The 26,223-nt window shown below is 44.6% G+C and overlaps 1 protein-coding gene and 1 long non-coding RNA gene across 7 annotated transcripts in view; one reads left to right on the top strand and one right to left on the bottom strand.

The window, feature by feature from the left end:
• Positions 1–26,223, top strand: part of SQOR (sulfide quinone oxidoreductase) — a 58,632-nt gene that overhangs the window by 9,257 nt on the left and 23,152 nt on the right. For all 4 annotated transcript variants that reach the window (XM_011756939.2, XM_011756933.2, XM_071066913.1 and 1 more), the window contains 2 exons: positions 16,086–16,336; positions 19,135–19,305. In XM_011756939.2, the coding sequence (XP_011755241.1) occupies positions 16,103–16,336; positions 19,135–19,305 (405 nt within the window). In that variant the 5' untranslated portion in view covers positions 16,086–16,102. Of the gene's footprint in view, positions 1–16,085; positions 16,337–19,134; positions 19,306–26,223 lie in introns of those variants that run through there.
• On the bottom strand, positions 12,773–25,403 carry LOC105490922 (uncharacterized). Of its 3 annotated transcripts, none has more exons than XR_011606084.1 (4): positions 25,353–25,403; positions 21,829–21,965; positions 14,703–14,750; positions 12,773–12,911 (listed from the first exon to the last, which is right to left on the bottom strand). It is a non-coding gene; the product is annotated as an uncharacterized lncRNA (long non-coding RNA). The 3 variants fall into 3 exon arrangements; XR_011606083.1 differs by having other exon boundaries at positions 25,306–25,399; XR_011606085.1 differs by lacking the exons at positions 21,829–21,965; positions 25,353–25,403 and adding exons at positions 14,893–14,925; positions 16,052–16,186.

The raw sequence follows: 26,223 nt of genomic DNA, 5'->3' as shown, positions 1-26,223 counted from the left end.
TTCTTTTTCCAGTGAGTCGTGTCCTACAGTCTGCAGATGGGCACACACAGGCATATACAGACTAGGGAAGGAAACCTGAAAATTACCTGACCAGAGGCCAACTATGAGTGGTGGGGTTGAAGTAGAGCTAAGTTGTGCTTATTTATGTACTAGAACGTGAGAAGTCAGGCTCCCACTGGCTACAGCAAGCAGAAAAACAAGGTGTTCTTTTTTTTTTTCTATATAATTCAGTCAAAACTCTTAACTTTCAGTTGCAATAATCCAATTGACTGACATGTGTTTTCTTTCCTGGAATCTGAATGCAAGCATTTTCCTTGTGTAAATATAATTCTTGTTTTCTGCTTAGCAATTGTATTGGTTTGGTGAAATTGTCAGTTCTCTTGTTATAATGCATTCTCTGATTGTAAAAGAAGCATAGGCCAGGGAAATGTGTAGGACATTTCTCAGGAGCAAAGGGAGCCACTGTTTCATTGTAAAGTCCTCATTAGCAACTCTTAATCAGTAACTCTGTAAAGGAAATTCCTACAGTTTTGCCCTGAAGAGTGAGGGAACTAAAGAACCCCAGTGCGGCTCCAGTTCTTGAATCATCAGAGAGCTATATAGATTGTTCCTGTTTCCCGATGACTCAGTCCTGGCCCACTACTGGTGTACTTGCTTCACAGCTTAATATTTAAACAAATGTTTGGATTTATAACAGCTACAGAGGGAGAGTTTCAACATGGCCCTGCAGGGCTAAGTGAAGATTGCTCCATTTTCTTTATTTGTTAACAATATACTAATACAGTTCCTGAACACACAGGCAAGAATAATAACACTGCTATTACTCAAGAGGAGGTGTGCCAAGAGGAAGAGCACAGCTGCTATCCTTTCTCGGAACAGCACTCATTCAGTTTTCAAGGGGTGTGCTTTTCTTCTCTCTCACAGTGCCTTGGACCTTTACTCCACTTTGAATAATTCTAGTATGGCTACTTACGTCCTGTCTTCATTATATTCACCTGAACAAGTGGATATAATGTCATAGTTCACATTCTTCCTTCTTCTTTATCCCCTATAGCTGATTGTCGCAAAAATGTCAATGTGTGTCTCACATTCACACCCTTCATCTCTGTTCCTTTTGCCCAGACCCTGCCCTCACTGGTGCCTGAATTTCTGAAACAGCCACTTAATGGATCTTCATATTCCTGGTCTTTCCTTTTATAACAGATAGACTCTTCTTACCCGTCATTGACTCTGCAGTGCCTAGCACAATGCCTGGCATCTAGTAAACACTCAAAAATGCTGAACTCAACTGAATTGCTGCAATTCATCCTCTCAACTTCTCCTGGGGACTCTTTCTAAGTCTTTCAAAACCCAGCTTTATTTATTTATTTATTTATTTATTTTTGAGACGGAGTCTCGCTCTGTCGCCCAGGCTGGAGTGCAGTGGCCGGATCTCAGCTCACTGCAAGCTCCACCTCCCGGGTTCACGCCATTCTCCTGCCTCAGCCTCCCGAGTAGCTGGGACTACAGGCGCCCGCCACCTCGCCCGGCTAGTTTTTTGCATTTTTTAGTAGAGACGGGGTTTCACCGTATTGGCCAGGATGGTCTCGATCTTCTGACCTCGTGATCCGCCCGTCTCGGCCTCCCAAAGTGCTGGGATTACAGGCTTGAGCCACTGCGCCTGGCCTAAACCCAGCTTTATTAAAACCTTCCAAGGGCTCTCACTGCCATTAGCGGTAACCACAGGCTTAAGTGCACACCAGGGCTGAGTAGGTAACAAATGAACAACATAGGCTGAGTGGGGCTGGAGTGAACTGAAACCTTGTGCAAGGTGGAGAAGACCAATGACTGCTCAGCTCCAGCCAAGAGTTTCCATGTGAGAATGTGGGCTTAGTGTTAGAGGCCAAGAATCTGGAATATTTTTGGCGAGATTTCCAAATTTTTTAATGTTGATGCTGAATTAAAAATTCAAGAAAAGCACTGTGAGCCAAGCAAAACACGGCTCCGGCCTGCACTTGGCTTGCAGGTTGCTGCTTTGTGACCCCTAGATCAAATTGCCATTGTCTGGGATTAAGCTCTCAGACGTAAACTTTAGTAACACATGCCTAGCCAATCTTCTTTCTCCCTCTTCCCAGTGCGCTCGACTGCCCTCCTTTATATCCACAGTTAGGAGATTCTCATTGCAAGTGATTCTACTTTCAAAATCTTGAACCCAACTGTCCAAAAGTAGCCCAAACAGGTCCCTGCCATAACTTCCCTTTTTCTGCTCATATAATTCCTTTTTCTTCAGCTGCCTAGATGTCAGCTTTGGCTTTTTTTTTTCTTCCAGAAACCTTTCCCACATCTGCTGAAATTTTTCTCTCTTCCCAGCCTCTATCTTATCTGAATGTTTATTTGCATTTCTAATGCTCACACCTGGACCACTCCAATAGTCTCCTAACTGTTTGTGAAAATCAGCCTGTGTCAAACTGGTTTTGTTTCTCCTCCAACAGCAGGGTTAATTTGTTCCAACACCAGAAGTTTCTCCTACTCAAAGCTGCTCCTTTGCGCGATCACTTTCCAGAACTTTGTTTTCCCGTGTAAAGCCTCAATGCCCTAGCTAAAAGAGTGGGAGGGGGCCAGGCCTGGAGAAATTGCTGTCTCTCAGCATGCATCCTTATGTATAGTAGGCGCTAAATGAATACTTGTGGAAACATTCTTTTTTTTTTGAGACAGAGTCTCACTCTGTCGCCCAGGCTGGAGTGCTGTGGTGCGATCTCGGCTCACTGCAACCTCTGCCTCCCAGGTTCAGGCAATTCTTCTGCCTCAGCCTCCCGAGTAGCTGGGACTACAAGTGCGTGCCACCACGCCCGGCTAATTTTTTGTATTTTTAGTAGAGACGGAGTTTCACTGTGTTAGCCAGGATGGTCTCAATCTCCTGACCTCATGATCCACCTGCCTCAGCCTCCCAAAGTGTTGGGATTACAGGTGTGAGCCACCGCGCCCAGGCTGGAAGCATTCTTAAATAGCAGCAGAATTGTGACTATGCGGATTTCATGTAAGTCTGTTTCGTAAAGATGCACTTACATATTTAGCATAGCTAAATGTAAGTAATTTAATCCTATATCATTTGTGCAGGTAAAAATTCTCCTAAGAAAAATTCAGCTTAGATTATGTTTCCTGATTTTCACTTCTGCAAATTTAGCCATTGTGCGATTGAGACAAATTCAGTGTAGGTATAAACCTGAATTTGCACAGACTTATATGCTGCAGAAAACCTGTTTCTTACCTTCCTCTCCCAGCACTTCTGGCGGATGCCCTCCTTTATCAAGGTTAAATGGATAAAACAGATGTGAAGATTTTTCTTGGTAGAGAAGATATCTTAAGTTTCAATAGAATGGAGGATAGTATATGGCAAAGGAAAGGAAGGCCACGTGCTGCTGCTTCTAGAGCGGTTACTGCATTAAAAACTCAAACTGTAACTATGTTATTTAGTTGCAAAAATTTAGCTCAATCACCCACATAATTGTAACATTCTTCGGTAATATGTAATTAAATTGCATTTTAGAGGTGGCGTCTTTTTTTTTTTTTTTTTCCTTTTTAAGACAGAGTCTTGCCCTGTTGCCCAGGCTGGAGTGCAGTGGCAGGATCTTGGCTCACTGCAAGCTCCGCCTCCCGGGTTCAAGTGTGTCTCCTGACTCAGCCTCCTGAATAGCTGGGGTTACAGGCACCTACCATCATGCCTGGCTAGTTTTTGTATTTTTTAGAGAGAAGGTTTCACCATGTTGGCCAGGCCGGTCTTGAACTCCTGACCTCAAGTGATCCACCTGCCTTGGCCTCCCAAAGTGCTGGGATTAGGAGAATTTTTATTAGGAGAATTTTTACCTGCATAAGCTACCGCGCCTGGCTTAAATTGCATTTTAAATGCCACCTGACAGTTTAGTGCATATGTGAGGAGAAGGAGCTGAGCAAAAATTTGTTAAACATGTAAAAGCTTCTATCTGACTGAATAGTTAGCACATGCATTTTAATCTAGATATATTAAAATGTACCTGGGATTTGTTTTAATCAAGTATGGTGAGGCCAACAGATCAGGAGGTGACTGCCATGAAGGAAGAAGCTCTTACTCACAGTTCCCTAGAATTAGGAGGCATAACACCCCACATGGGGCCATAGGGGAAAGCACCTGTGTAGGTCAGGGGGCAGAAAAAGTGACGGGAAAGAACAGGCGAAAGACGGTATTGGGAGGCCGGGGAAAGGGCTGACCAGGTTTGAGATGGGCTAGTTTGAATAATTTTAGAGTGCTCCAGGGTGCATGAGCTGCCTGTAGTCGTATTTGTCTGATGCCTGGCCCTGGAATAATCAGGGCAGAGGAAAATTGCCTCCTGGAGTGTAAAAGCCAGATAGAGGAGCTGGTTCAGAATATGGCTCTGGATTGGTTGGTTTACACATCAAAGGTGTGGTCATAGGCAAGTCAGGCAAGCCTTTTACCATCTCTCAGAATGAGTTAGTTGTGGGAGGGGCAGTCTCTCTGGGATTAGCGAGGCCCCCAAATGTCAAACCATAAAAAAAACACAGACAATGAAAAACAGAATTAATACAGCAGGACTCAGAATATTTACAGCAAGGGGAAACAGTCAGTTGCCTTCCCGGTTTCATGAAGTATCTAATGCAGTGCCATTGATATGTGCTGTAAATATTACTGGACCCATTACTTGCATGTATTTCAGATTAAGATGAGATCACGCTAAGAATCTCATTTATGGGCTGTTCAGCATTTTCTTGGTGCCTGAAGTTGTGCTAATCAGGTGACAGTAACAATTTCCTTTCTGAGATATTTCCAGATTTAGACCTGCCTTCTTAGAGTTTAAGTCAGAGGGTGTGATGGTTAATTTTATGTTCCAGTTTGAGTAGGCTATGGGGTGCCGAGAAATTTGGTGAAACTGTATTCTGGGTGTGCCTGTGAGGGTGTTTCTGGATGAGAGTAACATTTGAATGGGTAGATTGAGCAAAGCAGATTGTCTTCCCCAATGTGGGTTGGCCTTATGCAATCAGCTGAAAGCCTGAATAGAACAAAAAGGCTAACATTCCCATGAATGAGAGACAATCAGCCCTCCCTGCCTGGGTATCTTGGAGCTGGGACATTGGATGTTCTCCTGCCTGGAGACTCAACTGAAACATGGCTTGTCCTGTGTCTTGAGCTGGTGTTGAGACTGAAACTGTACCATAGGCTCTCCCGGGTCTTCAGCTTGCTGACTACAGATCTGGGACTTAGCTTCCATAATCTTGTGAGTCAGTTTCCAGGAATGTCCTTCATGTAATAGGGAAATGATGATGTTTGTTTTGGTTGCCTCCCTTGTTCCTTTCACCTCCTCTAGTTAAATCTTGTTTTGACCCTTCATTGGCTGTGGGCGCAGGGAGCTTTCCCATGTTCCAGGAGGTAGCCAGGCTGTAACTAGCAAGCATTGCTATGTTTGTATTTCTGATAAATTTTCTAAAAGAGATCTCAGAACAAAGGGTCCTGACTCACCAAGGATCCAGGTATTTGTTGTGATTTACTTTCTTATTCAAAATACATATTAGATATGGTATCTAATTTTGTATTTGTAATTTTGGGTTATGAAACCCCAAATTTGAAGCCCCAAATTATATAGGCTTCAATGCCCATAAAACCCAGATCTGCCCCTTCTTAGAAGCCTGCCCCTCTAGGAGACAGCATGTGGGGCCACCCAGGGATGCCGGACTCTTCTGTTCTGCCCCATCGCAGCAGAGGGGCCATCCCTGGAGCTGGAAGGTGCAGACTGGGAATTGCTCCCTCTCTGAATTGCTAGCTCCTGCTAATGCCTGCATTGCTGCTGCAAAGGATATTCAGAAAAAGTTCCTCGTCTGAAAAAGAATTCATGCTAGCTCTGGCCCTGCTGCTGATGCAGTGTGTGAAACCCTTGAGTGACCTCGCCTCTTAGAACCTCAGTTTCCCCATTTGTAAAGTGATATCAATACTTCCAGTGTGGGCTCTGGTTTGGGCCCTCTGAATTGTAAAGCTCTATGCACATGGGAGGATGTATGATTATAAGTTGTGTTGCTATTACTTGTATTGCTAATATCTTGCTATTATTGAAATACGTCCAAACCTTAACATTTCAGTGACTAAAGAGCAAAACCAGTGTTCACTCTGACATACTGTTTTTTTTATTTTCCATTCATTCACTCATTTTAAATTTTTATTGTGTAAACTTTCATCAAACATGTACAAAAATAGACTGCCACAAGGAACGCCCATATATATCCATCCACTGATTTCAAATTATTGCCAACTCATGGCCCATTTTGTTTCATCTACACCCCTACCCACTTATACCTCCTAAAATATTTTCAAGCACATTCTGAGTCATTTCAGCTATAAGAATCTCAGTGTATATTTCTCAAAGATAAAGACTCTTAAAAAATTAAATCAGTACTATTATTGTACCTTGCCCTTCTCTGCCAAAAAACTTAATTTCTTTCTTTTCAGTTTATTTAGTAAGCTAAAATTTAATAACAGGGAGGCTGACGCAGGTGAATCACCTGAGGTCGGGAGTTCGACACCAGCCTGGCCAACGTGGTGAAACTCTGTCTCTATTAAAAATATAAAAATCAGCCAGGTGTTGTGGTGGGCGCCTGTAATCCCAGCTACTCAGGAGGCTGAGATAGGAGAATCGCTTGAATCCGGAAGGAGGAGGTTGCAGTGAGCCGAGATCATGCCACTGCACTCCAGCCTGGACAACAGAGTGAAACTCTGTTAGAAAAAAACAAAATAAAACATATATTCACTCTCATCTCCCACCTCACTCCATGGGATTCAACCAAGCTACTTTAACTTTTTTTTTTTTTTTTGAGATAGAGTCTTGGTCTGTGGCCCAGGCTTGAGTGCAGTGAGGCAATCTCCACTCACTGCAACCTCCTCTTCCTGGATTCAAGTGATTCTCCTGCCTCAGCCTCCCTAGTAGCTGGGATTATAGGAGCACACCACCACACCTGGCTAATTTTTGTATTTTTAGTAGAGACAGGGTTTTTCCCTGTTGCCCAGGCTGGTCTCAAACTCCTGAGCTCAAGCAATGCACCCGCCTCGGCCTCCCAAAGTGCTGGGATTATTTTATTTTCACTCAAATTTAAAGTAGCTTGGGCCAGGCCTGGTGGCTCAGGCCTGTCAATCGCAGTACTTTGGGAGGCCGAGGCGGGTGGATCTCTTGAGGCCAGGAGTTTGAGACCAGCCTGGCCAACGTGGCGAAATCCTGTCTCTACTAAAAGTAGAAAAATTAGCTGGACTAAAAGTAGAAAAATTAGCTGGGCATTGTTGTGGGTGCCTGTAATCCCAGGTACTCCAGAGACTTGAGGCATGAGAATCGCTTAAGCCCAGGAGGCGGAGGCTGCAGTGAGTGGAGATCATGCTGCTGCACTCCAGCCTGGGCAACAGAGCGAGACTGTCTCAAAAACAAAATAAAATAATTTCAGCCAATAGGCATTTTTCCTGAATTATTAGTTTGAATTAAGTTCTGTTGCTTAGTCATGTGACCTTAGGCAAGTTCTCTATCTCTACTCAAACCCTCAATTTTATCATCTGTAAAATGGGAATTCTATTTATAAGGTTATGAGGAGTCTTTGAGACAGCACAAGCACAACTGGTAAACAAGAAATGTTAGTTATTATTTCGATGATAGTTTTTTTTCTTTGAGACGGAATCTTGCGCTGTTGCCAGACTGGAGTGCAGTGGCGCGATCTTGGCTCACTGCAACCTCTGCCTTCTGGGTTCAAGCGATTCTCATGCTTCAGCCTTCCCAGTAGCTGGGATAACAGGCATGCGCCACCACATCCAGATAATTTTCGTATTTTTAGGAGAGACAGGGATTCACCATGTTGGCCAGGATGGTCTCGATCTCCTGACCTCATGATCCACCTGCCTTGGCCTCCCAAAGTGCTGAGATTACAGGCATGAGCCACCACACCCGGCCAAAATAGGTTATTTTCCTACCAAATCCTGCCTTCTGGATGTGAAATAAGAAAACATTTGGTTAAGAGGTGTAAATAACGGATAATAGCATTAGGGCTGACTTAATTAATTAAATAGGCCCAGAAAGCCCAGGTGGGAGGATTTAGTTGAGGAGGAGGAGGAGTTTTCCAGCAGTCACTCCACCTGGGCACCAGGTGTAAGCCTGATCCGTGCTGTGTACACAGTGCTCACTGGTGCCCTGAGACAGGAAGCTACAGAGATCCAGACTGACAGCTCACAGTAAGCTTGGCTCGGGTCTGGCGGGAGGAACAGGGTAGGCGACAAGAGCTGGAGCCTGTTTGTTGTCTGTTTTCCTCTTTGATTTTGGAAGTGTTCTGCAAAGTGATCTGTTAAAGGTTGACCCTGTGGTTATTGAAACCCAAAGCAGAGTGGGCCCAGCCTGGCCTAGGCTTGAGAGGAGACAATTGTAAGTCAAAGACCCACTGTGTCCTCAAAAGCAAAAATAGCTGAAGAGTTGATGACAGTCCTTGGCTTGGTGGATCTTTCATTAAGAATGCTCTGAGTAATTCTTGCTTAGCCAGCAGCTCTGTTTGAACTCTGCCAGGTGCCCTGGCTGCTCACAAACCATGTCGTGTGACGTAAGATTAGGAAACTTTTGACACAGGCAGTCCGTATTGCTTGTCCAGGAAGGGCTGTAGTGGAAAGGTATGAAGTCCCAAAGACTTGTCCAGACCAGGTCTGGACCCAGGGGCCAGTGATGGAAGGAGGGGGTGCCCAGTCAGCTGTCTTATCTTTCAATCAACAGGGACTTTACTTTTCCAGTTAGACTGCCGTCATATCAAAGCATTCATTCCGATTCTTTGAAGGAGGGATGCAATCAATTTAGAATAGAGGAATATTAGTCTAACTTAAAAGCATAATACTATTTGATTATAAAATATGTATTGCATGTGCCATTTGGTACGTGAAAGTTAAATTTACTTTATTGATTTTTTTCTTTTTCTTTCTTTCTTTCTTTTTTTTTTTTTTCAGAGTCTCATTCTGTTGCCCAGGCTGGAGTGCAGTGGCATGATCTCGGCTCACTGCAACCCCTGCCTCCTGGGTTTAAGCGATTCTTGTGCCTCAGCCTCTCAAGCAGCTGGGATTACAAGTGTGTGCCACCACGCCTGGCTAATTTTTGTACTTTTAGTAGAGAGGGGGTTGCAGTATGTTGGCCAGGCTAGTCTTAAATTCTTGGCCTCAAGTGATCTGCCCACCTTGGCCTCCTGAAGTGCTGGGATTACAGGCATGAGCCACCACGTCCGGCTAATAGTTAATTCTTATTTCTTAAAAAAGTTAAGTGTTTCAGGCTATCTTCTGAGGAGACTAGGAAATCATATCAGATTTATGCTCCTTGCTGACAGAAGTTTTCAGTTTTCTATTTCTGCTCTGCTGACTTTAGGGTCCAGTTTGGTCTTCTTCTTTTTTTTTTTTTTTTTTGAGACAGAGTCCCACTCTGTTGCCCAGGCTGGAGTGCAGTGGTGTGATCTCAGCTCACAGTCACCTCTGCCTTCCGGGTTCTAGCAATTCTTGTACCTCAGCTTTCAGAGTAGCTGGGATTACAGGCGCCGGCAACCATGCCCCCCAGGTCCAGCTAATTTTTTCTAATTTTTGAAGAGACCAGGTTTCACCACATTGCCAGGCTGTTCTGAAAGTCCTGATCTTAAGTGACCCACCCACTTTAGCCTCCCTAAAGTGTTGGGATTACAGGCATAAGCCTCCTTTTTTTTTTTTTTTTTGTGCCTTCTGGTTAAGATTGTGTGGCTGGCCGGGCAGGGTGGCTCACACCTGTAATCCCAGCATTTTGGGAGGCCGAGGCAGGTAGATTACTTGAGGTCAGGAGTTCGAGACCAGCCTTGCCAACATGGTGAAACCCCATCTCTACTAATAATACAAACTTAGCTGGGTGCGGTGGCAGGCACCTGTAATCCCAGCTACTCGTGGGTGCCGAGGCAGGAGAATCGCTTGAACCCGGGAGGTGGAGGTTGCAGTGAGCCGAGATCCAGCCTGGGCGACAGAGCAAGATTCCGCCTCAAAAAAGAAAAAAAAAAAAAAAAAAAAGAAAGAAAGAAAGATTGTGTGGCTGTTGCTTCCTTCAACTGTATCTTTCTCTGCTTGTTGCTATAGACTTAGTTTAGGTCAATGTCAGTAATTCCTGTTGGTTCCTAAGTGATGTTTTCTGATGCCACTTCTAATATTCTAATATCAAATATATGTTATCTTTTTCTTTTCTTTTTTTTTTTTTTTTGAGACTGAGTCTCGCTCTATCGCCCAGGCTGGAGTGCAGTGGCCGGATCTCAGCTCACTGCAAGCTCCGCCTCCCGGGTTTACGCCATTCTCCTGCCTTAGCCTCCCGAGTAGCTGGGACTACAGGCGCCCACCACCACGCCCGGCTAGTTTTTTGTATTTTTTTAGTAGAGACGGGGTTTCACCGTGTTAGCCAGGATGGTCTCGATCTCCTGACCTTGTGATCCGCCGTCTCGGCCTCCCAAAGTGCTGGGATTACAGGCTTGAGCCACCGCGCCCGGCCTGTTATCTTTTTCAATACCAATCAATACCAACTAGCTGCCCAGTAATTCAATTCAATTGTGGCATTAGCTTCCGGAGTTAGTGGAGGCCCCGTAGTTTAAAGCTCAGTCCTGCAAGACTGCCCTCACTTCAGATGCCAGCCAGGCAGGGCATCTGCTGCTGGCCCCAAGGGGACCCACACCTGTGTCTGGCCAACTACAAATTCCAAGGCTCCCATGATCCATCCTCCTCAGGTTTGATAATCAGCTAGAACTACTCAAAGAACTCAGGGGAACACTCTACCTGAGTTTACTGGTTTAGTATAAGGGATACAGCTCAGGAATTGCCATATGGAAGAGACATACAGGGCAAGGTAGCAGGGTGGTGCAGAGCTTCCAGGCCCTCTCCGGTCACACCACCATCCAGCACATCAGTGAGTTCACCAACCCGGAAGCTCTTGTCTTATTGTTGAAGAGTTTTTATAGAGCTCAATTTCCAGCCTCACTCCCCTTCCCAAGGTTGGAGGCGGGGCTGAGAGTTCCAGCCCTCTAATCACAGTCACATGTTTGGTTTTTCTGGTGACCAGCCCCATCCTGAAGCCATCTAGGGATCCCACCTTGAGTCACCTTACTAGCATAAACTCAGGGACTCATTATGAAAAACAAATGACACTTCCATCACTCAGGTAATCCCAAAGGTTTTAGGAACTTTGAGCTAGGAACCAGGAACAAAGACAGAATATGTTTTATATTACACCATGGTTTAAAAGTGGCATTTAGGCTGGGTGGGGTGGTTTATGCCTGTAATCCAGCACTTTGGGATGGCGAGGTGGGCAGATTACATGAGGCCAGCCTGGCTAAAATGGTGAAACCCCGTGTCTACTAAAAATACAACAAATTAGCTGGGCATGGGGGTGCGTGCCTGTAATCCCAGCTACTCAGGAGGCTGAGACAGGAAAATCGCTTGAACTCGGGAAGTGGAGGTTGTAGTGAGCTGAGATCTCCTCACTGCCCTCCAGCCTGGGTGACAGAGCCAGACTCAAAAAAGAAAAAAAAAAAAAAAAAAAGAAGTGGCATTAAAAAATTATGATTCCTGCCCTGGTTTGTTTCTTTGACATTGCATCATGCTCCACCTTCTCCACAGGCAGGGCTGGATCATGGTTCTGGGTTTTCTGATTTGGAAGTTTGGGTGAAGTTACATTGTTAGAATCAGAGAGTAATTGAGATTTTTCAGCATTTTGAAACTTGGACATTCCCTCTAACATATTCTGTTGTGTTTTTGAAGTTGTTGCTTATAGTTCGAAAGTGAAATTTGACTGCAAAGGTCAGGACATTCTGCTATGTGACTGTCAACGATGTCAATAAAACTGGTTCAGAGGACTTTTTGTTTATAAATACTGAATCCAGGAATAGGCTATGGATAATTAATGAAATAAAGCAGAAGTAGCCTTCTTGGCTGAGTGAGAGAAATATTTGTGTACATTTTCAAGAGAGGAACCATGAGGTGTTAGCCTGGAAGGGAGCTAGTGAAGTGGCTACATTGACTGGGGTGTATACCCATGGTTTATTGTCTTGCGCCAGGAAAATTTAGGACACGGACACACACAAGGAGTTTAGGAGTGGAGGTTTAATAGGCAGAAGAAAAGAGAAAGAAAAACAACTCTATTGAGAGAGAGGGGTCTTCTGAGTGGAAAGACCCGGCCGGTGGTGGATGTGTCAGATTTTATAGTCAGGTTGGTGGAGGCCGTGTCTGATTTACATAGGGCTCACAGATTGGTTTGATCAGGTATGATATTTACATAGTGCGTCAGGAAGGCTGGCCTCCCCACCCTAATCTTATTATGCAAATGAACGTTCCCCTTAGTTGGGGCCATCTTGTCTGCTCCTTACTGTACACATGGCTGACAGAGGGAAAATGGAGCCTCCATCTTGAACATGATTGGCACAACTGCCAGCATCTATGTCTGCAGCTCGATTTTACAGGCTGCTCTTTGTTAGACAGGAAAATGACTTGGGGCTGCTTTTCATTAAAATGAAAACCTTACCGAGGACTTCCATACCCTCACTATCTGCCTAAATAATTTTTTCTTAACTCTTGTATCACTAGGAGGCCAAACAACCTCAGATGGGGTGGCTGGAAATCAGAAACTTAGCCAGGCCTCCTCCTGCCCCTGCCCCATGGGGTTCTTTCTGTGGGGCTTTTTCCATGGGGATAGATATAGTGTCAGGACCATGAAAACATGATTTTTATTTTCTGGAAAGTGAGAATTTTTGCGCTGTGATTCTATCATTCTGTGGACATTAAGAAAGAAAGGCAGGATGCGATGACTGGGTATGCACCATGAAATATCTTCTTCCTTCTGTATGAAACATCCATATCTTACTTGGTGATTTCTTCTTCTCTTCAATCTAAAAAAAATCTGTTTGAGTAATTTAATAAATTTTAAATGTATAATGTATTAAAGAAAATTTGAGAAAAGTACACACAAAGAAGAGGAAAAATAATTATAATCATATTAAAACCATTGCTAATATTTAGGTGTCAGTACCTTGAAAAATGGTTTCCCTTTTCTGGGAAGTTGTAGAAAGTATACCTTTTTTTTTTTTTCCCATTTAACGTTATCACACAAGCATTGTTTTGTTGCTGTTGAGACATATTGTTCTAAAGGTCATAGAGATAGTATGGTGTAGTAGTTTAAAGTAGAGGCTCTGATACCAAAATACCTGGGTACAAATCACAGTCCACCCATGGGCTGTATAACCTTGACAGTCACTTAACTGCTATCTGCCTTAGTTGTACCATCTGTTAAATGGGAATGATAGTGGTAGCCAACTCACAAGTTAAATGCTTATGTAAAGGACTTAGTAAATGTTAATTATCATCTAAAGGAATATTTTATTAATATTAATTTTATTTATTTATTTTGAGACAAGGTCTCCCTCTGTCCCCAGGCTCGAGTACAGTGGAGAAATCACAGATCACTGTGGCCTTGACCTCCTGGGCTTGAGTGATCCTTCCACTTCAGCCTCTCTAGTAGCTGGATGCACCAACATGCCTGGCTAATTTTTTTTTTTTTTTTTTAATAGAGATGGGGTTTCCCTATGTTTTCCATGCTGGTCTCAAACTTCTGGGTGATCCCCCACTCTCGGCCTCCTAAAGTGCTGGGGTTACAGGTGTGAACCACCATGCCCAGCCAATATTAATGTATGTGTATAGTAGAGAATTTTATAAAATATGTAAAAGCCGAAGAAATCAAAATCACTCATTATTCTAAAACCCAGAGAAAAGCACTTACCAGTGTTAAGATTTTGGCTTTGTTTTTTCTAATACATTTTCTCTTACATAGTTGAGAGAATATTGCATTTCTAATTTGTTTCCTGATCATGATGTAAATATTATATATATATAAAATATATATATTTTACATATAATATATATTTTATATATATTATATACATTTTACACATATATTATATATAATATATATAATATATATTATATATATTTTATATATATATATTTTGAGACAGAGTCTCACTCTGTCACCCAGGTTGGAGTGCAGTGGCATGATCTCAGCTCATTGCAACCTCTGCCTCCTGGGTTCAAGCAATTCTCATGGCTCAGCCTCCCTAGTAGCTGGGATTACAGGTGCACACCACCACGCCTGGCTAAAAATTTTTGTATTTTTACTAGAGACAGGGTTTCGCCATGTTGGCCAGGGTGGTCTTGAACTGCTGACCTCAGGTGATCCACCTGCCTTGGCCTCCCAAAGTGCTGGGATTACAGGTGTGAACCACCACACCTGGCCTATGTATTTTTTATGAACATAATTTTAAAAGACTACAGAAATCACCTTGGGTTCCACGTTTTAGTTAACCCTTCCCCAGTGTTTTGATATTTGGTTTGCTCTCTGCCCCCATATTAAAGTGGTGACCTGAGCCTTTCCCGGCCTGTGTGGAGCCTGCAGTTTTTTTTTTCTGTCCCCAGGACATAATTAGCCCTAATCCACAAGCCAATTAACAGAGGGGTGATCAGATTATGAATACATTTGTGAAAAAATCTTTGTAGTGGTTTTTCTTCTTCAGTATTAGAGGTTATTTCCTTAGATTAGATTCCTAGAAATGGAAATGCAGGGTCAAAGTGTAAGTTTCCAGAAGGGTCGTATTGACTCTAGACTCCTGGAAATACTGTATGTGCCTGTTCTACTTACCGTGGGCCTCCAAGTCCCCTTCGTACAGCTCTAGGTTGCTTCTCAGATCTGAAATATTGGAGAAGTTGTTGGGGCACCAAAACTCTGGAATAGAGTTAATCTTCACAGCCCCTCGGCTCCTCCTTCTCATTCCCTATTATTTTTCCGCCTCTCCAAGGCCTTTCTTTTTATAACCCCTTTGCCCTCTCACCTTTCTCTAATCCCCTTGTGCAGACTTCCTCTTCTCCAGTCGGGAGGGGGGAAATGATATAATGAAGTCATTTCATTAAGAAGTTAGTAACCTTAGCAGCTGTAAGTGTTAATCCCCAGCTGGACACTTGCATTTTAATAAAGGGTTCTTGGAGCAGTGTTGAACCCTAAGCACTGGACTTGACGGTACGATTTGGGGCACTGTCATACCCAGGGAGGGAGATATGAGTCGGGGTCACTCAAGGTTTACAGGTGGATGGGGTCCTGGATGTCGGGCCAGCTTTGTGCGTGGGGTGAAGCAAAGGTCAGTCTCTGAGAAGCCTTACTTTCCTCTCTGCCAAAGCACTCACTGCTCAGAGCAGAAACAGGTTTTCTTAAAGGTAAAGTGAGTCTCTCGGAGGAACTGTTAAGGAGAAATGTTTACTGAATTGGATGTAATAAAAGACTGGTCAGCAGCATGTGCAGATTCCTTCAGTAAAATAAAACTTTATGATACCAGGTAGGGCTCCTTTTGTGGCTTTCTGAAATCATCTGGTTGAAATTGCTAGAGGTGTGGAGGGCCTACACTTGTGTGTGTGTGGCCGGTGATTTAATTACATTGTATTTCCCTGGGCAAGCAGAGCCAGGAGGCCTCTGGAGGGGGGCTGCGGCCTTGATGGCCTTGGTGGGTACTCTGAGTTGCAGAAGGTGGGTTTCTTCTAGTTGGTTTCTGTTTCAGCAAGGTCTCAGGTGCTTTTTACTGCAAGGAATGTTGTAGGTCTCTGATTGTGGACTCGTATATCAGTTTTCATGGACTGAAAACCCAAAGAAAGCATTGGGGAGTGTACCTCAGTGGAGAATGGGCCAACAGCTGGATGCAACCAGATGGTGCCCTGGATCTTATGGATGGACAAGGATGGGTACAGACAGGTTATTAGGAAAGAATTAAAGAATTGGGGAATTTGGTTCAAAGTCCTCGATAGCCTGAGCGTAGGAGGAAGGGGAGAAATGGAAAGTATAGTCAGTTGATAGCTACCAATTGGGTGCTCTCAGGAGGCCTTGGGACCATAGCCAGTGGGGAAAGTGGTCCTGAGAGATGATGGGGACCAGTGGGAGTGGGCCAGATGCTGGCCTCCGTTCCTCCTGGGAAGAAAACGCTTCAGTCCCATGATGGTTTCTACCTTGGCACTCATAGCCCTGTCTCTTCCCTTCCAGACTGATCCTGCCTGAAGATGGTGCCACTGGTGGCTGTGGTATCGGGGCCCCGTGCCCAGCTCTTTGCCTGCCTGCTCAGGCTGGGCACTCAGCAGGCCGGCCCCCTTCAGCTGCACACCGGGGCCAGCCATGCAGCCAGGAACCATTATGAGGTGCTGGTGCTGGGTGGGGGCAGTGGTGGGATCACCATGGCCGCCCGCATGAAGAGGAAAGTGGGTGCAGAGAATGTGGCCGTTGTTGAGCCCAGTGAGGTAAGCCTCCCCTTTTGAGGGCCTGGGTGTGTGTGTACACGTGTGTGTATATGTGTGTGTGTGTGAGTGTGTGTGTGTGTTCTGGGGTTGGGTATGACTATCAAGCAATGGGTCTTCATGTGTCCAGGCTAGGGCTTCTCCTGGGCACAGAAAGCAGCCTATCCAAAAGGACTGGGAGGAAGTGGACGGAAAGAGAGGGAGGACAGATCTCTTGGCTTTTACTGTTCTCCTCTGTATTAGTTTCTTAGGGCTGCCATAACTAATTACTACAAATTGGGTAGCTTAAAACAACAAACATCTATTCCCTCACAGTTCTGGAGGCTAGAAGCCTGAAACCAAGCTATGGGCAAGGCCATGCTCCCCCTGCAGCCTGGGTGAGAGGGATGGGAGGCGGCTTTGTCTCAGGCCTCTCTCCCAGCTTCTGGTGGTTACCCTGAAATCCTTGCCACTCCCTGGCTTGCGGTTGTGCCACTCCCTTCTCTGCTTCCATCTTCACAGAATGTTCTCTGTGTGTCTCTGTGTCCCTGTGTCTTTACATGACCCTCCTAGAAATCCAAAGTCGTTGGATTTATGGCACACTCTTCAAGAATGACCTCATCTTAATTTGATTACATTTGCAAAGACCCTATTTCCAAATAAGGTCACATTCCCAGGTACTGGGGTTAGAATGTCAACATCCTTCTTTGAGAGAGACACAATTCAACCCACGACACTCTCCCAATGCCAACCTCCTGCCCAGAGGAAAATCAATGGCCACTGCACCTTCTTATCCATTCCTGTCTGGAGAAGGGATGATGCATTGGGGCACAGGGAGCCTCTGGAAAGCTGTCAGTGGGCTTACAAACTTAAATGCAAGGGCAGATTATAAGGGAGAAAAGGTAGCTGACACTAGGAGGGAAGACTGAGTAAGGCACTGTCTCGCAAAAAACATATTAAGATTGTCCAAAAGCTTCAGAAAAATATTCAAGATTTTTGGTGGCTTGCCTAATGTTTCCTGCGGAACTAGGCATGTGCCAGTTGGGAGCTGCATCTTTGGGAGAAAAAAGCAAAATGGATCAGGTGCCTGTTTCAGGAGGAGGACAGGACAAGGAAGACATACTCCTTTTCAAGATTTGTCCCATTCAAGGGAATGATGTTACCTACGGCCATGATTTGACAGGAAACTAGGGGGCAGTCTCTATCAATTGCCTTTGTAAAGTGGCATCTCTTCAATTCAGGAACCTTACTTTAAATGACAGTGGTCTGAGAGCTGTGTCAGGTGGCCACTCTTTCTGGTATATGTTGTATTTTAGCTAATGCATGGGTGGGTCTCCCAGTCGGGCTTCTCTTTGTAAGGAGACTGGCTCTTCTGGGACCTGGGCACAATTCAAGTGGCCAGAATCCAGTTTGTCTTGCCCTGTGAGGAAGTACAGGGCAGGAATTTCTGGAAGGAGCTGCCAGAGCCCCAGGCTTGGTACTTTGCCTGCTGAGTCTGGTTTAGTGATAGCTGGAGCTGATGTTCATAGTCTAAAAATAAAATCTGAGCTTGTATTTTTGCTCCTCTTACTGTTCAAGATGGACTGGCCATTGATGAGCTCTCTTAAATGGAGACCACTGTCTTCCTCCTCTTGGATCACATTATTGGTTGTAGGGAGACTGCAGAGTCATTCCTGGTGTCCTCTTCACCTCTCTGTGGGTTTTGGCAGTGCTGGCCCGCCACTTTGAGGCATTTTGGCAATATTGAGAGTTCTTGGTCCACGGTCTACTCTAAGTGGATTGGAATTCTTAGAGGCCATTATACAAATCTGCCCTTTGCCCCATGTCCAGAACTTTCACAACTAACTTAGATCAAGAATGGACTATCTGTTGCCAGGCACAGTGGTTCATCCTGTAATCCCAGCACTTTGGGAGGCTGAGGCAGGCATCAGGCACCTGAGGTCAGGAGTTCAAGACCAGCCTAGGCAACCTGGTGAAACCCCTCTCTGCTAAAAATGCAAAAATTAGCCAGGTGTGGTGGCACATGCCTGTAGTCCCAGCTACTCGGAAGGCTGAGGCAGAAGCATCACCTGAACCCAGGAGGTGGAGGTTGCAGTGAGCTGAGATCATGCCACTGCACTCCAGCCTGGGTGACTGGGTGAGATTGTCTAAAAAAAAAAAATAAATAAATAAAAAAATGGACCATCTGAAGCAAGAAAACTCCAGAAGATAGTGAAAGTTTGGGCATGCATTGCATTGTGGAGTAGGATCTAGTACCTACTGTCTTTGGGTGTAAAGTCTCTGAGGGTCTGAGAAAGTAGAAGAAAGGCTGATCAGGAAACACAGCCCTCACTGGGCTTGGGAAACACAGTTGAAAGTGAATGAAGTTTAGAGGACCCCTGGAAGTGGCTGTAAACTTTCCAGGCTTACCACTGTCTCTACATGCTCCTGAGGGACCATATTTAGGCTGCTGGGCTTAATTTTTAAAATATTTGTTCACATGAAGTATCCATAATATATGTGTAGATATGCATGTGTATATAACATGTACATATTAAACACCAAATCAACTTTCAGCAATAAATAATGCAGTGGTCACTAAAGATAGTTTATAGCTTTTTTGATGATCTTGGAAGATTCTTGTGTTGAATGACTGTCCTTCAGAACTTACCATAATAGGAGACGCCTAATAGAGGGAGCTAACTTTGTGGAGACCTTTCCATACAATGCTCTAAGAGTCAGGAGGGAGTAACTGAGGGAATCTAGCTCAGGGGACTGTTAGCTATGACACCCTTTTGATCAGTGTCAAATTGTAATAAATCTTCAAATACTTTGTTTCTCAGAGACATTTCTACCAGCCAATCTGGACACTGGTGGGTGCTGGTGCCAAACAATTGTCCTCATCGGGTCGTCCCATGGCGAGTGTGATTCCGTCTGGTGTGGAATGGATCAAAGCTAGAGTGACTGAGCTGAACCCAGACAAGAACTGCATTCACACAGACAACGACGAGCAGGTAACCACTGGGGCCTTTGGATTTTTTGTTAATCTGATGGCTTGTATTAATACGCAACCATCTTAAACTGGATAGCTTTGTGTTGAAAGAGCAGTATATATGCATGAGTGTGCATGAACGTATGTGTGTTGAATACTGCACAAGATGGCAGGGTATGTGGTAAGTGGAGGATAGATGGAAGGACTGAGTGATATTGAGTTAATAAACAACTAAGGTAAGTATTTGTTGAACACCCACCATGCACCCTATTGCTTAGTATAGTATCTGGCACCTGAATGTTTATCAAACCATTTGTTTATATGTTGCTACATGTTAAAATAGCAAGCACCTTCCTCTTTCTCTTTTTCTGAAGCAATCAGATTTTCTACCTGACGCCTAGCCTCCTAGAGCAATAGGATACTGGAAAGTATCCATCCAGCCACCCTAGGGGGCACTCTGCCAGAACTGTAGGGGAATCCTGTGACTCTGAGGTTCATGCCAGCGCTAAGAATTGTTGCTGCAGCTTGAGGCTCGTAACTGCTCAGCACCTTTTAGAAGTCACCCACTCTCACCACTCAGGGGTCAAAGCTTTTCAGCAGTGGCTGCCCCATGTTTAACTGAGGTGGTAAGAGCAGGATGGTGGAAGGGCTGCTCAGAAGCCATCTGCAGCTTTCTTTCCCCCACCTGCTGCTGAGCCCAGGACAGGGGCAGGCAGTGCAGCCACCATGCTCTGACCTGTTCCAGGTTCCTGTGGTTTTGGGGCTCCCAGAGTGTTATTGGTCTTAATCCTCTGCCTCTTCCCCCTTCAACTGGAGACTCCAGCATTTTCACGGAATTGTAGAATCAGAGTTGGTGAGGATCCTAAAATGTTTTCAAGTCCAACCCTTCCCTCCAACAGAGATTCATCTGCTGAGGCATTCTTTTTTTTTTTTTGAGACAGGGTCTCACTTTGTCGCCCAGGCTGGTGTGCAGTGGCACAATCTTGGCTCATTGCAACCTCCACCTCCTGGGTTCAAGTGATTCTCCCACCTCTACCTCCCCTGTAGCTGGGATTACAGGCTTGTGTCACCATGCCCAGATAATTTTTGTACTTTTTGGTAGAGATGGGGTTTTACCATGTTGGCCAGGCTGGCTTGAACTCCTGAACTCAAGTGATACATCTGCCTCAGTCTCCCAAAGTGTTGGGATTACAGGGGTGAGCTATCGCGCCCAGCCTGTTGAGGCATTCTTAAGGCTTTTTTAGGTCATGGATCTTTCTGGGTACCAGACGAAAGCCCTCTCTAGAAAAATGCACCTATGTACCAGATTTTGCATTTGCTTTTAGGGAGTTCAGAGACTTTCTGTAGCTTTTCCCTGGACCCTGATCAAGAGAACCTACTTTGGCCGAGCATGGTGGTTCACACCTGTAACCCCAACACTTTGGTAGGCTGAGGTAGGAAGATCACTTGAGCCCACGAGGTCGAGGCCAGCCTGGGCAACATAGTGAGACCCTGTCACTAAAAAAAAAAAAATTTAATAAATTAGCTAGGTGTAGTGTGTGTGCCTGTGTTTCCGGCTACTTGCGAGGCTAAGGTGGGAGGATCACTTGAGCCCAGGAGTTCAAGGCTGTGGTGAGCCGTGAGTGCACCACCGCACTCCATCTTGAGTGACAGAGCTGTCTCCAAAAAAAGAAAAAAACAAACAAACACACACAAAAACAAAAAAAAAGAGTACCTGCCATATAGCATTTATGATCCTTGGCTTTCTGGCCTCCATTCATTCATTCATTCTACAAATATTTATTAAGCATCTACTATAAGCCAGGTGCAGTTTTAGGTATTAAGGATACATGAGTGAACAAAAACAGACAAAAATTCTTACTGAACTGGATATTATATTCTAGTCAGTGAGAACATACAATCAACAATAGACTTATATACTATGTTAGAATATGATGGTTATTCATGGAAAAAATAGAGCTGATTTGGAGCTAACTGGTATTGGGGCACATGGAGGTGGGGGATTGAATTTAAAATAGGTTGGTATTTACATAGTCCATGGCCAAGGAGTTCTCTGATAAGTTAACTTCATTTTTTCAGACAGGTGGGTTATATGAAAGTTCTGTCTTTACTGAGCCAGAATCCACCTTCCTGTAACCTTTTTTGTATTCTTTCTTGGACACCCAGGATGTTATTGCTTTTAATACACTTAATACCTTTCTTAATACTTTTATTCCTTGTTTTGTCCTGTTGTGTATGAGAGAAGGATGTCTTCTCTCTTTTCTGTGGAGAAACCCTTCAGCTATTTGAAGATGGCTCTTACGTTTTATATAAATTTTCTGTTTAGGTAGATGTGTCCCCCCTGTCCTCATGTCCCTCAATTCTTCCTCACATTTCATGGTTTCCGGTCCCCCCAGCCCCCTCTTTATTCTGCTTTAAACACCATCTGGCTTGTTAGTGCCCCATGAAAGAGGTGCCTGGAAGAGAAGGCAACTTTCTAGAACAGCCCGGAATAGAGTGGAGCCATTCTCTCCCAGGAGCTCATGCTGCCTAAGTTAGCATTTACCTTTTTTGTGACAGTTACCATGGTGCTGATTCATGCTGGGCTTGAGGTCGGTGCAAATTTCTGGGCCCTTTTCATACGACCCACAATCGAGTCAGGCTTTCCCCATCCAGAAAAAGTACAGTTGTTACTGATTTTACCTAAAGGCAGGAATGAATATATATAAGCAAATACCTATATGCATATATATTTATTTTAATTAAAAATTTTATGTGTGGCTTTTGCCTGTTAATAGTTCAGAACTTTAGTCTTTCTCAATGTCTCCAGAAGACCGGACTGAATTACAGTCAAGATTGTTCTCAATTCACAAGGTTGAGCTTGGTGGCTCTTTTACCTTGCCAGTCTTCTGCATACAGGGCCAGGAGACCTCTCTCATATCACACACAGCATCTCTTTGGCGCGGCAGGGCCTGCCTCATTGTTTGGACCCCTTCAAGCTACAGTTCGGAGCCCTCTGTGGTTGGGTTCATGCTCATCTCAAGGAGCAGGTACTTTACTCATCTCTTGGGAATGACAGGCACTCGTAGGTGTTCTCACTGCTGAGTCCTACCTATTACTCCTAAGGTTAGACACTTAGGAAAGCTGTAGTGTCTTGTTTTAGGGCTAGAGAAGTTGGTGCACTGTAGTGGGACTTTCTTCCAATATTTTATGAAGCAAAACTACTTCATATCCAGAAATCAGAAATACACTCGACATCTCATGTGAGAAATCATCCTGCTGGTTTTAGTTCATCCTCCCAACCCATCTGGGTCTTTTGGATTTATGACTCTCACTCCATTAGCAGTTTTTCCTGTTATTCACAGGTGGTTTCATATAAGTTCAAGGTTTTAATTCTGTAACATGTCGCTAGAGAGCTTTTTTAGATTGCATAAAATTAGTCAATATTCTTTAGCAAATATTATTCAATTGACCAAATCATTCCATTCTGTTTTTTTTTTTTTTTTTTTTTGAGATGGAGGCTCACTCTGTTGCCCAGGCTGGAGTGCAGTGCTGCGATCTTGGCTCACTGCAACCTCTGCCTCCAGGGTTCAAGTGATTCTCCTGCCCCAGCCTCCTGAGTAGCTGGGATTACAGGCGTGTGCCACCACGCCCAGCTAATTTTGGTGTTTTTAGTAGAGACAGGGTTTCGCCATGTTGGGCAGGCTGGTCTCGAACTCCTGACCTCAGATGATCTGCCCACGTCGGCCTCCCAAAGTGTTGGGATTACAGGCATGAGCCACTGTGCCCGGCCCATTCTATTCTTAGTTTATACTTTCCCAGCTTATTGGTGAAAGACTGAGCTGGAGGCACTGCTGAAACCCAGACTCAGTGTGTCTCTGACTCTTCCCTGTTCCAAGGGTGTGTTTGTCTGAAACACATCTCAAGGCCCCATGTAGACTGGCCGTTGCTCCTTCTCCAGGCTTAACCCAGTTCTATTCTCCCCTTGTTCCTACTCCTGCCACACTGGCCTCTTATTTCCTCAAATGCCTCAGCCTTTTTCTTACCCCAGGACATTTGCACATGCTATTTCCACCTCTATCCCTAGCTATCTCCTACTCATCTTTCGCTTCGATATGACTCCTTCAGGCAAGGCTTCCTTGACTTCCCAGACTAGGTCAGGTTACCCCTTGATGTGCTATCACAGCATTCTGTGATTTAGTAATTATTTGTGTCATTATCTGGTAATGCCCATCTCACGCACTAGATGGAGCTCCTGAGGGGCAGGAAGTGTATTTTTCTTGTCCATTGTTTTATGCCCAGGACCTAGCACAATATCTGGAACATAGAAGGTGCTTAGTAAATATTTGTGAGGAAATTGTGTCTGTTTCTTCATTTGTAAAATAATAATAATAATAGTACTTAGATACCTTATGAAGTTGTTGTGAGTGTTACATGAATGAAACCATATGAAGCACTTAGAACAGCACCTTGCACAGAGCAAATGCTCGATAAACGTTGCTGTTATTTTTAAAAGAATACATGAAAAGGAAAAGGATTTATTTGCTGAGTATCTACTATATGCCAGCAGTTCTGGATTGCTGATTGAAAGCAGCTGGCTTATCATCTGTGAACCTATGTTGGTGCTCGTTTTCCTCTCCTCTCCTCCTCTCCTCCTCTCCTCTCCTCTCCCCTCTCCTCCCCTCCCCCTCTTTCTTCCTTCCCCTCCTTCCCTCCCTCCTTTCCTTCCTTCCTTCTTCCTTCCTTCCTTTCTTTCTCCTTCCCTTCCTTCCTCTCTTTGTCTCCTTCCTCCCTCTTTCTCCCTTCCCTCCCCTCCCCTCCCCTCCCCTCCCCTCCCCTCCCTTCAGCCTTGCTCTGTTGCTCAGGCTGGAGTGCAGTGGTGAGATCACAGCTCAAGTTACTTGAACTCTTGGGCTCAAACGATCTGCCTCAGCCTCCCGAGAAGCTGGGACTTACAGGCACACACTACCATGCCCAGCTAATCTTTTAAAAAAGTACTATGAAATGTCTATTTAGTAGTTGAGCCTAGACTTTTGCAAAGGATTAATAGCCTATTTACTAAGGCGTTCATGTCAGAATTTACGTCATCTGACCCCTGTGTAATATGAGAATACTTGCAGATACTCAGCCTTCTGGCAAGGTCTATACTGTTGTGCATAACTGCTCTAAAGTCTTATCTATAATCTTTTGCTGTTCCTGAGGGTTCAGGTCATCTAACCTGAAAACTTGAACTCATTTAAAAGGCTTGAGGTTTTTTTCTTGCTCTGTTGCTATGGAGGGTTTATTCTCTCTTAATGATTTTTTTCCCCATAATCTTAAGCTGGCGTGGTTTTTGTCCTTAGAAATAACGAATATTATGCTCGAATAAAACAGAGCATAATCAATATTATGTTGCATTATGCTTGGTGGTGGCCTGCACAAACCAAAAGCTCCTCTGTTGGCAGTGGGTGTTTCACCTGTAGATCATCACTGCCAGACGCCGTGCTAGCTCTCACCTAACGTGCCCGGATTGCTCAACACGGTTTGGCCAGCCACTTAACGGGCCCAGTGCCCTTTCCTGCAGAAGATGGAATTTCAAGACATCATCTTTCTTTCTTTTTTCTTTTCTTTTTTTTTTTTGAGATAGAGTCTCGCACTGTCGCCCATGCTGGAGTACAGTGGCGCGATCTTGGCTCACTGTGACCTCCACCTCCTGGATTCAAGCAAATGTCTGCCTCAGCCTCCCGAGTAACTGGGATTACAGGCGCCCGCCACCATGCCCAGCTAATTTTTTGTACTTTTAGTAGAGACGGGGTTTCACTGTGTTGGTCAGGCTGGTCTCGAACTCCTGACCTCGTGATCCACCCACCTCGGCCTCCCAAAGTGCTGGGATTACAAGCATGAGCCACTGTGCCTGGCCGAGACATCATCTTTCTATGGATAGGGAAAACATACAGATGAAAATGCTTATATTATGTATCCACTTAGGGAAATAGTATTTTTCACAAGCAACTGAAATCATTCATCTATCCATTCACCCAACAAACATTACAGAGTTCCTCACTTTAGTGACTGTGCTAGATTCTAGGAATATAAGGAATAAGACGTAACTTTTATCCTCTAGGAGTGGTCATCGTGGTGGGGAGAACACGTGCTAGGAAGCCTCATGCACACTGTGCTGGGGAACTCCTGGGAGGGGCCAGTGGTGAGGGTGATCGTGTCATAATGGGAAAGCCTGCTGCAGAGGTGCCCCTGGGGCTGAAGCTCCCGGATGCCAGGGCAGGACCTATTCTGCACGTTACTTCCCTTGGCTCCTCAGCCAGAGCCAAGCACTCTCAGGTCTTGGAGTCCTCTCTCTCCAACTACGATTCTCTCAGGTTGCTTGCTCTTCTCCGCCATTTAGTACAGGATCGTAGTAATCACCACCTGTTTCTTCTTTCTGGGCTCCTGAGTCTCATTGCAATCATTCTTCAACTCCAGTTTTCCAGGCAAGTTCTTGTACTTTAAGGCTACTTTGCTTACACTTTTTGGCCTAAACTTGTCTTCCTCTTTGTCCTAAACCCAGATTTCCATCATGCTACTTATGGATACAATACCCACATTTGAAGAAGGGACATTTTTCACCCCATACAGGTCATTAAATAAGATCAGGTGAACTATGTCATAGCCTTTCAATGACCTTCAAAAGAGCAATCTCCCGATTACGATATTGGTCCAATCCACATGACAGGTCAGACTTGCTTGGGATTCACATATTACCCAGTAGATTTTAGTTTTTTAACATATAATGTATTTATATGTATATTTGAGACAGGGTCTCACTCTATCACCGAGGCTAGAGTGCAGTGGTGTGATCTCTTCTCACTGCAACCTCCACCTCCCAGGCTCAAGCGATTCTCCCACCTCAACCCCCCTGTAGACTACAGGTGCATGCCACCACATCTGGGTAATCTTTGTATTTTTTGCAGAGAACAGGGTTTTG

Source organism: Macaca nemestrina, chromosome 7 (genome assembly GCF_043159975.1).
Source record: "Macaca nemestrina isolate mMacNem1 chromosome 7, mMacNem.hap1, whole genome shotgun sequence".
Taxonomy (NCBI): domain Eukaryota; kingdom Metazoa; phylum Chordata; class Mammalia; order Primates; family Cercopithecidae; genus Macaca; species Macaca nemestrina.
This window is presented reverse-complemented; position numbering and strand designations above follow the sequence as displayed.